We start from the raw sequence: 10,737 nt of genomic DNA, 5'->3' as shown, positions 1-10,737 counted from the left end.
GAAAATGGAAAGGTAAGGCAGAAACTGTGCCCACGGGGACAAGGGCCAAAACGGACTCTACTGGTGAGCACAGGAAAAGAGGCGGTCACCTGGGCACCACGGCTGTGACTGAGGGTGACGTCTGGAGAGGCATCATGAAAATACTAGACACATGGAGGGAAGGGCCGCGATTTTTTAAAACAGCAAACAGGTGAGATGAGCAAACAGATTCGAAATACTAAGAATACTTTAGCATCACTAAAAACACTAAGGTGCTGGAGAGATTGCTCAGTGGTTACAAGCACGGGCTTCTCTTGCTAGTAGGAGGACCCAACCCAGGTTAGGATCCCAAATCCACGTGGTGGTGGTTCACAGCTATCTATAGGTCCAGTTCTGGGGGGAGACGGACTGGAGATGTGGCTCCATGGGATAATGCTTGCCAAGCACTGAGGAAGCCCTATGTTCAACCTCCAAAGTTACCAAAAAAGAAAAAAGAAAGAAAGAAAAAGAAAAAAAGAAAGAAAAGAAAAAGAGGCCGGAATTTCAAATTAACGCAAACACTACAGTGGAGCAAGACAATGCTGAAATCCTCAGAGTCGGTAATCCTTGAGTGAGGCACAAGGAGCCAAGAATGGAAAGTATCCCACTGTGGTGTTATTCCAAAGCCTGATTTTTTTACATGTCAGAGGAAGACAATTTTGAGTTGCATTAACTGTAGCGAGGAAGAACACTGGCAGTTTTAACAAAGGGTGGGCGTGTGGAGTGTTTACCTGCTACAGAACCTAAGAACTGTGTTTCAATGTCGCCCGTTTGCTGGCTGGGGCACAGGCAGAAATCTAACCTAAGAAGCTGAAAGTTCTGGCGATATAAAGGACCTACACTAAGTGATCCAAATAGTGTGTTCCAACGTCAGGATCCTAGGGAGTTAACTGGAAGAGGAGACTCCAGGCCTCTAAGGAAACGGCAGGCCCAGAGCCACATTCTTTCACTGGGAGGGTAAAAAGGACCCGAAGATGGACAGGACTACTGGGAGCCAGGGAGGCTTCAGCCCAGCTGTTAGGGCCACGGCCGCTCACCCCCTCCTGCCCTGTGCCCAAACCCACAACCAGAAGGGCAGAGTCTGCTCTCAGGACATTCCATCCCTCGGATTACTTGGTGACGTCTGTCTCCTTCCCTCCGCCAAGCAGGGTACAATTTTCTAAAAGCAAGGGAAACCCTTCCCAAGAAAATAAACAGCTGGGAACAACCAACAGTCCCGTTCTGTCACCTATTCGGATTATGTAATGGCAACCAAGTCAAACTTTCATACCGGCCACACAAAGCAGGCCCTTCAAGCTCACACAAGCCAGGGTACCGCCCTAAAAAGGGCAGTTGTCATTGTCCTAGAGGAACAACATTCACCTCTGCTCGCTCAGAGCAGTCGTTTTAGTCTGGGGGGGGATATACAAGCCCTGCGCAGGACATCCCACAATAACAGCAACCATTAGAAGAATAATAATAAATAGCTTTACCAAAGCTTCACACTTACCCCACACAGAAAGACAACACTGAAATTTTTTTCCAGCCTCTGTTGAGGAACTTTTAGGTGAACCTGTTTTTTGTTTCTGTTTTACTGGATGTAAAACAGGGCAGTCCATGGTAACCAGCATCATTTAGTGGTCACCCAGTAAAGGGGCAGACTCCTCCCCTCTTACCCCTTAACGTGATAAGCGCCCCTTTCAGGGGTGTTCAAGGAAAAAGTCACTGATAAGATAGACTGGAGGACTGGCAAGATGTCTCACTGCCCGCAAGCCTGGTGGACCCAAGTTCAATCCCTGGACCCACACAGTGAAAGGTGAGAACCAACTCCTCCAAGTTGTCCTGTATCTCCCACGTATACGACCTGCTGGCACATGTGTACACATACACACGCATACATGCACATAGACAAATAATCAGTGCAACACTGATTAAGCTACCTGCTGTATTCTAGTTGACACAACAGTAAAAAGGCTGAGGGTTGCTATATAGCCATCTCTAACTGGTTAACTGGACCGATGTAGGACTAGTCACCTCCACCTCCAGTAAGTACTGTACTTTGCTCTTTCAGTCCTTATGAAGATCAAATGCGATCATATGGATAAAGAAGCTGGCACACAAAGGTACTCAATAAATAAATATTAGGAACTGTAAAGCAGAAACATGGTCCCCCGATGCTTATCAACTTCCTCGGAATCAGGAGGATTGGAAAGATAAAGCAATCAGTCTCACAGCCCAATGCACAGAAGTCTGGGCTGTCCCCAGCTGCAGGTCACTTGCTGCAGTAATGTGGAACTTATCATACCCCACAGGCACCCACGTCCCAGGATAGCCTCCCTCACCCCCAGCAGCTGAGATGTGGTGGGAGACCTCTGAGGAATTCCACAAAGCCCCTTGCTACTGATCGTGTCTGAGATCTACCAGGAATCAAACATTCTACCAGAGAAACGTCCATGTGTGAGAGGGAGTGGTGAAGAAGAAAAACAGCATCTAAACACCCTAATGAGGTTATGGCTCCAACATTGACCGGACTCAGTAAAACTAGCTCTTAATTAAATATTAGGCTACAGAGGCTCTTCCTGAGCCACACCCGGCAATCCTTCGTGTTTGGATAGGCTTAATAATCTCTTCCAGGTGTTCAAAACTGTTTGGGAATTTCAAAAACTGCAAGATAATCTGAGAAGCAAGTTCTATTATTCTGCACTCTATAATTTTCTGTTCACTCAGCGTGTACACATGGTACACCAGGTTCACGTTTCCCCTGGAACACTGTAGTCTACGAGTCGGCAGGGAACATGTAAAGAGGGCCAGAAGAATCTACGTCTAGACTCCAGGAAAGATAACACGTTTGCAGCCGTCATGAGACTGTGGGACCAAAGAAAGTGTTCATAAGACTTGTCACTTTTTTTTTTTTTTTTTTTTGGTTTTTTGAGACAGGGTTTCTCTGTGTAGCTTTGCGCTTTTCCTGAGACTCACTTGGTAGCCCAGGCTGAAGACTTGTCACTTTTATTTAGTATTGCGTCTGCTCAACTTGTTAACGATCAGACCATGACATAATTTTGATCGTTTTGAAAACACGAAAGGCTGGGGATTATGCCCGTCCAAGTTGCACAGGACCAGGCTGTCTGACAATTCCTACTCTGTAAACCATGCTTTCTAAAACATGCAGGGCAGGTGCAGCCCTTATTTGGAGGAGAGCGAGTTAATGTTCTACCCTGTGCTGATTGCTTAGTTTATTTCACTTGATACAGGTTTTTATGACAACCTTTTATTACCATGGAAATGTGCATCTACAATTCAAAGTAATAAATGCAACTTGTAAAAGTCAGAGGGTTTTTTTTAATTATTTAATACATTCTAATCAAATAGTAACAGCAGTAAATAAACACTTGGAAAAACAGGCAAGTACCCCCTATATCTGGAAGAAAAGTAAGTCAGTATTCTACATGGTAGAAGGGAGAGAGCTGTTGATGTCCGTGGTCAGACAATTCAAGGACAACTTGGAAACTTCTAAAGCCATTTCCAAAATCCAATGGCAATAGGCTAGGACTCACAGCTACTTCAAGGGGTAAAATGTCTCTATCTACATTGGGTTTTATTATCGAGGATTGAGTTGCACCTGTATAGCATGACATTCTTGTCTTTAGCCTTAAAAGGAAAAGAGAGAAGTCTCTTCTGTTTGCACCAGTTTGAAATGTTTCTGTAAGTAAGGCTGCCTTGAAATGGATTACTACAGTACTCATTCACGGGAGAGTTCATACGTGTAGTAAAAAGACAAATACAGGATCTCATGGTGACTAATTTTTGGTCGATTTGGTTAATTGCATAAACGGAGGGGTAAATGCAAGCATGATTGGTTTAACAAAACTCCTACTAGATACATCAGTATGTAAAACATAACATGTTCTAACACAGACTGGTCACCAGGCACCTACAAGGGCAGCTAAGCCTGGGCCAGCCAGGGTCTTTTCCTACACGCAACTATGGAGCTTGGACTTTTGACCCAGTGCATAGGAACCCGAAAAAAAGGCGGGTCATTCTGATAGCGATATTCCCTCGTTTTTACGTGGGACGTTTTGTTTTTAATTTTAAAGGGCCATTTGATCTTGCCCAGCCATAGGAAAAGGAGGCATCACTCAGTTGAAACTACCTAGGGGAATTTAAAAATACCTAGCTACATCTTCACACCTTTAAATTAGATGGAGCTCAACTGTCCTTAAGAAAGAATTCTGCGCATTTATCCAGAGAAGGGCCTCCAGGTAGTCTTACGTAGCTGCATTCGGAGATAGTCTATATGAGGCATGTGTTTAAAAAAAAAAAAAAAGAGAGAGAGAAATACTTATACCTGGAATTTATATTCTTCCAAGTAATCTTTTAGTCTTGTTGGTAAAGGCAGTCCCCAGATGGCACCGGTACATTTGTTAATGGTGAGTCGGCAGAAATGCTGCAGAGACGGGGCTGATGTGTACAGAGGTTTGGTCAGGTACAAGTGAACAGTCCCGTTCCGAGGGGCCTCCGGGCCGGTCCGTTTATCCTTGCACATCTGGACATAGTAGTCAATCAGATGAACCACACTGTCAAACTGCTTAAGCTTGGACTTGACACATATGATAGAATCCAACCGGAATTTCCCATCCTGGTACTCAATCCGAAGGTTGGTGGGTCCGGCGGACGTCTTCACGGATATGGTTAGTAGGTAGTCTGAGTGCGAACTGTCTCTAATCAAGAACGTCCCTTCCGGCGCCTCCTTGAGTTTCTCTTTGGCTTCATTAACAGTCATGCTTCCCCAGTACCAGCCTGGGGTTTCCGTTCAAAAAGAAAAAGAAGAGAAAGTGAAACGGTTATTGTAAGAACTTTTAGAAATACCGTCTGTACTTGGTAGTAATTGTTCTAGCTTTTTGGTTTTGTTCGAGACACGGGGCCTCGTGTAGCATATAGCCTGGCCTCAATTTTACTTGGTAGCCAAGGATAACCTTGAACTTCTGATGCTTCTGAATTCGCCTCCCAAGTCCCGGGATTTACCGGCCTGGGCCACCGCGCTCAGCTAATTGTTCTTGTTATGCTTATTTAAAAAAAAAAAAAAAAAAAAATGCCCACAGAACCAGGGAGGCTACATAGCAGGGGGGACCCTAGGATGACTGTGGCTGATAGTAAGTTTTGGTTTTACTCAACCACTGGGCAAGCCTCAGTGAAACATTTCACTATTAGGATAAGAATGTTTACTGTATCAAGCTGGTAATAGAAAAATAAATAAATAAATAAATAAATAAAAATGAAAAAGAAAAAAAAAATGCCCGTGAGTGAAAGTTCCCAGGGACTATCATGAATCTTTTGGTAGGTATTTAATAAAAACTGAAGTCCATTCTAGGCACAACTGTCAGCCAACTTCTTTCTTTTCAAATGATTTTCTGTAGCTCTTCTTTAAACTATGTTTAGATTGTCTTCTAATGAACCCAAAGAACTTTTGCAATATGATAGACATACTGCCTGAGGGAGGGGGGGAGATTCTTTCAGTAATAGCTTAATTGAGACAAAAACCTAAGTAAATTAGAAATAAATTAGAAGTTAGGGAGAAAAGTGGAAAACTTATCTCCAATATTTCCAATAAAAACAAAAGCAACTTTTTTTTGAGTGGTTGGTAGCCCCCAGACCTGCCCCCAAAGAACTTGTAATGTTTAGCCCTAGAAAGCGCTACTGTTGACTGCTTTGATTAAAACTAGTTAAGGTCTGGGGAGAGAGAGGGCGCTGACATCTGGAACTTAAAGTTTACAGTTCTCACTATATTCTTCTGGACTCTGTCCTGGTTCAAATCGTATTACAACCCCTGTTCTCTGAAATCTCTATTTGATTGTCTTGGTCATATCCAGAATCTCCCTTACTAAAGTGACTCAAGACACTTCATTTAGTAAGTCTGAACAATGTTCCCTCCGTTTCGGCTGACACCCCCCCCCACACACACACACACACACACACCGCCAATAAACAATATTATATCCGGGAATATATATAGGCCCAGGAAAGTTTCCGGAGGAGAGAAAGCCGGGGGCAGAAAGAAAAGACTGGAACTCTTTTTCCTCTCCCACGGTCTAGTGTTTCCAAAAGTTGTCTTGCCTCAAGATAGACTTTAATCACAAGAACTTGTTTTCAAACTATTGAGAGAAAATAATAGACTTTTCTTTTCCTTCCGATGCGCAGAGCGGCGCCTGAGACAAGCTGTACCTGGACGAGCTTGTCCTGGGGCAAGACCCTTGCCGGCTGCCCTTGGCCAGGCTACCCCGCAGCTGCGCCCCACGCAGTCTCTCTGTCTCCCAACTTGGCCGCCACCGTCCCGGGGCTGCGGCGGCGGTGGCTGAGCCCGGGAGCGCACGCAGCCCAGCCGGGAGGCGGCACAGCCCCACTGGCCGCCGGCTCGCCCTGCGTTCGGGGAGACCCTTGGCCGCTTTTCTCCCACGCGGGTGCGAGCCGGAGCGCCTAAACCCGAACCCGGGCCGAAAGCAGCCCCGCGTCCCCCGCGCCGGGAGACCGTGCCCAAAGGTCGCGCTCTGCGCCCCCCGCCCAAGCCTCGGCGCCCCTGCACTTGGCTTTGGTCGCCACCTAAGATCCCCGCCGAGTTGGCGGGCGAGCATCCCTCTCTACGGTTCCCCGGGCTCTGGAGCCGGAGGGGACCCGAGGCGAGGAGGCTTCGTTCCATCGCTCTCAGGGCTCCCCATCTGGACCCTCGCCCCGGCTAGCCCCCCCTCGCCGGCCGCCAGCTCCCTACCTGTTTGACTGAGCTCGCGCAGGGCCTTGGCCAGCCGCGCCGCCTCTGGGGACGGCTCCTCCGCCGACCCCGCGGTCCCCCACTGGCTCCGCGTCCTGTCCGCGCCATTCCCGGAGGGCTCCAGGCACCGCAGGGTCATGGGAGATGCGTCCACGCGTCAGGGACAGGTGGTCGCCCGAGCTGGGGGGGCCAGAGGACCTCGCGTCCTTTCTGGGAAGTCGCGGGGTATCCCGAAACGAGTCTCTGCGGGGTGTCCGAAATGGTGGCGGAGGGGGAGGGGACTGCAAGCAGCTGGTTCTCCCTCTCCAAATTCCGGCAGGGTGGTGGCGTGGCCAAGTCCCTCGCAGACGCGGTCACCCACGGAACGCCTGTGAAGAGACAATGGGGCAGAGACTGGGTCAGTCTGGACTGGACCCCTAGGGCCGGGGTGGGGGTGGGGAAACAGACACGTGGAAAATCCCAGGGACTCCTCCGCCTGCGTGCTTCTGTGCCACTTAAACCCAAGCATCCAGTTAACGCCCTGCCCAGCTCTAGGGGAAAAAGAGAGCAGAGACCCAAGACACTCGAGTTGGCCTGAGTGCAGGGGTGAGGTGGGAGACAGGGTGAGGGGTAGACAAGGTGTTTTCCCGCCCAAGAACTGTGCTGGAATCAACACACAGGCAGCCTAGGAAAACAGTCACCTGCGGGTCGGGATAGGCCTTTGTCATGGGCAAGTAGGGAAAAAAAAAAAAAGAAGAAACATAATAAATGCAAAGAACATGGCAGTTCTCTGCACTTGGCATTTCCATGCAACACTCCGAGCAGCCCCAGGGCCCTTGGGAGGATGCATCCGGCAAAACCTGGTTCCACGCCCTAGAGCGCCGCAGGGCTCCTGGGTCGCCAGCCGAGGGTGCTGCGGTGCGCTCGCTAAGCCGTGCGCCAGCCGCCGCATCCCCGCCGCGGAGGCGACCTCGCCCCGACTCCTGCGGCTTCCCGGAGCACGCTCCGGACAAGGACCCGGGGAGCGCAGCGCCGGTCGCTCGGAAACGCGGAACGCTGCTCCCTGCAGCCGCCGCCGCCGCCGCGGGCGCTGTCGAGGAATCAAACGGCCGGAGAGCGGGCAGCCCCCGCCCGAAGCTCCAGAGGCGGCAGGGGCTGAACCCGCAGCAGCAGCGAGCGCGGCGGGACGTGCCATCCACCAGCACCGAGGTCTTACCTCCGCCGCGGCGACGGCTGCCTCCGCACCAGGAAGCCTCCCCAGCGGACATGGGGCGGGCGGGGGAGCCGGGGAGAGGAGGGGTACCCGTCTGAGGTCCCCCTGTTGACGTTTATTTCAAGAGCGAGATGCCTGGGGATGCAACCGGCTCCGCGCTCGGTAGAAACAGCCGGACTTGGCTGCGCCAAAGGCAGACAAAAATCCCAGGGATCGTCGCCTCGCTCGCCAGCCACCCCCACTTGCCCGCGCCTCGCCCCAGGCTGACACCCCTGCTCCCTAATGCCGAAGGAGATGGAAAGAGAAAGGGGGGGGGGGAGCAAGGGCGGAGGCTGGCGGGGAGGAGCGGGAGATCAGGTTATTAGGATTATAAATTTGGATAGCAGTGGTTGGGGAGCGGGGGTGGGGTGGGGGGCTACGAAGACTTGGCGAGGCCGGGAGGGAACCCGGGAGAGGAGGCACTTGCGCCCGGATGGGGTAGAGCCGCGACTCGAACTCTCCCGGGGAGCCCTCCACTGAGGAAGCCCCAGCAGTCCACCGCTCCAGCGCTCGCACCCCGCCGCCCTCCCCTCCCCCGGGCGGAGCCTTGGGGCTTCGCGAGCGGTACCTGCCGCAAGCTTCCGGGCTCGGGGCGCAAGGGATCTGGAGTCCGCTCGCCCGGAGCCCCGGCTCGCACGGTCCGCGACCCGCGCGCAGCGTTGGCGGCTGCGGGAGGGAAAGCTCATGCTTCAAGGGAAGCCCAGGGCCCGCGAGCCGCGGCGGCGGCGAGACTTGGCAAGAGTTAAACGTCTGTCCCCGGAGCAGAGGGTGCGCGCGACTTCCCAGCCCCGCGCGCCGCCCTCGCTCCCCGCCTCCCCGCCTCCCCGCCTCCCCGCCTCCCGCCCCCCCCCCCCGCGCGCCCCGCCCCGCCCCGCCGCTGCGGAGGCCGCTTTCCAGGAACTTTCCAGGAATCCGCCTCACGTGACCGCAGCCCCCGCCAGCGCTTTAAAGAGGCTCGGGCGCTAACGCGCAGGCTTCAAGGGAGCCCGGGTGGAGAGCCGAGCCGGTGCCGGTGCGGGTGCGGGTGCCGGTGGCCGCGGTGTGCAAGCCTACGGCTCCGCCCTCCTCGGATCCTGCACCTCGGGGTGCTCGGGGACAAGTGGGAGAGGTCCCCAGCCATTGCCTTTTAGGCGGCCAGTGCCTGCCCCTATCCGCATCAGCTGAGCACCTTGGTCCCCCCCGAATAGCAGTAGCCCCTCTTCTCCAGCCCGCCGTGGAGGAGGGGACCTTTTTTCCAGCCATCCACACCACCGCGGGCCTGCCAGTCGCCACCCTCCGCAGTACAGGGTGCATTGATGGGGGGAGCAGGGTGCATTGATGGGGAAGAGGGGCGCTCAGAAGTCGGTCCCTCCCGCTCTAAGACACACGGAGCCGGGGCAAGCAGACTACTGCCCAGGTCGACGACCAGTCCCAGGTTGAGGGGGCTCAGGAAGCGAACCAGAGGCCGTCACCCCCGGCCAGGGTCCTCCAAGGCGGAGACCAGCGCCTCCTTAAAAACCGCATGGACTGCTCTCGATCCCTCCCCCTGGAGCTCGGGCGGTAGTCCCCTGCACCAGCCTTGCCCAGCTCCTCCCTTCCTCCTCCGCTCCACTCCAACGTGTCCTTCCGGGGGCCCCCGAGAGGCCCACCCGGCCCACCTGCTTGGCCTACAGAGGAGATGCCCTTACCTGTGTCCCGGTGGGTTGCGGGGTGACGGGCCTGGTGCTTTCTATCTCTGTGATTCCCTGCAAAGCTTAGGGACCCGGAATTCTGATGGATCCCAGCACCTTTTTCCTATTGGGACCCTCACCATGCACTCTGTCGGAGGCCACCTGGCTTCCCAGCCTACATTCAGGCACACCGGGCCCTGAAACGTGACCCACTTTAGATGTGACCTACTTTTTACAGAAAAACAAACAAACAACAAAGAAAAATAACACTCGTGGGAAAACCGGATTCAAAATTTCGATAGCCATTTTTCTTTGAAATACTTTTCTGTTGCATCACTGCTCAAAAGCTTGAAAGGTCAATGGCCACTTTTAGTTGAAGCTGTGGCTGTGGGGAAGTTGGGCAAGGGAGGCCAGGAGAGGGTGGGGGAGGCGCGCTTTCCAAGCCTTGCCTGCTGCCCCGCCTGCCGGCCCTGGGAGGAAACACAACCAACCAGCTTCAAGGCCTTGGACCAATTTTTATCCGCAGTAATTTTTTTTTCTCTTAAATAATTCTATACACGTGTATAGAATGTCAGAACGGTGACTGAGGGGAGATAACGCAGCTTACAGGGGCTTTGTCGGCGATGGATTCGCATGCAAAAGGGGATGTTTTCTTGGAATCTTTGATGAGGAGGGTGAAGCTTAGTGAAGTTGTAGAAAGCCTGTGCAAAGCATTTGGGTAGCTGAACGGGGTGCTCACCATCTTTACACCCCTAACCTTTTCTGTAAAATTAAAAGCTAGATGCAAGCTGTTGGTGAAAGATTAACTCGAATGAACTAATCGGGTCCCCCATGGAGCCTCTGTGTAGTCGGGGGACCAACTTAAACTTTTTAAACCACTAAAATGTCTGGGGTTCACAAAGGCCAACGTTTTTCTGTATGGATGATCCTTTCTTGGTAGAGAACCTCAGAGAAAGCATGTACCTATGCTTCTGTACTCCCAAAAGTGTGTGTGTGTGTGTGTGTGTGTGTGTGCAGAAATTAATGTCATTCCTATTTAATTGTCAGTTGGAATAAACCTTCCAGTTGTGTTACTTTACTGGTTACTATGATCGAACACC

The 10,737-nt window shown here is 52.1% G+C and overlaps 1 protein-coding gene across 1 annotated transcript; it reads right to left on the bottom strand.

Moving 5' to 3' along the window:
* Nucleotides 1-4,309: 4,309 nt before the first annotated feature.
* On the bottom strand, nt 4,310-8,735 carry Socs2 (suppressor of cytokine signaling 2). Its single transcript, XM_059245301.1, has 3 exons — nt 8,557-8,735; nt 6,758-7,125; nt 4,310-4,794 (listed from the first exon to the last, which is right to left on the bottom strand). Exons 2-3 carry the CDS (start codon nt 6,894-6,896, stop codon nt 4,337-4,339), a joined length of 597 nt encoding a protein of 198 aa, XP_059101284.1. The 5' UTR covers nt 6,897-7,125; nt 8,557-8,735; the 3' UTR covers nt 4,310-4,336.
* Nucleotides 8,736-10,737: the final 2,002 nt, after the last annotated feature.

Source organism: Peromyscus eremicus, chromosome 18 (genome assembly GCF_949786415.1).
Source record: "Peromyscus eremicus chromosome 18, PerEre_H2_v1, whole genome shotgun sequence".
NCBI classification, from domain to species: Eukaryota; Metazoa; Chordata; class Mammalia; order Rodentia; family Cricetidae; genus Peromyscus; species Peromyscus eremicus.
Note: the sequence above shows the minus strand (reverse complement) of the source record. Positions and strands in the feature narration are given on the sequence as shown.

Bases quoted from the DNA above. Each gene is read 5' to 3' on its own strand.
- Socs2 (XM_059245301.1), bottom strand. From the start codon at position 6,896: ATGACCCTGCGGTGCCTGGAGCCCTCCGGGAATGGCGCGGACAGGACG. The intron at 4,795-6,757 runs GTAGGGAGCTGG...CGGAAACCCCAG, and splicing joins GCGCGAGCTCAGTCAAACAG to GCTGGTACTGGGGAAGCATG.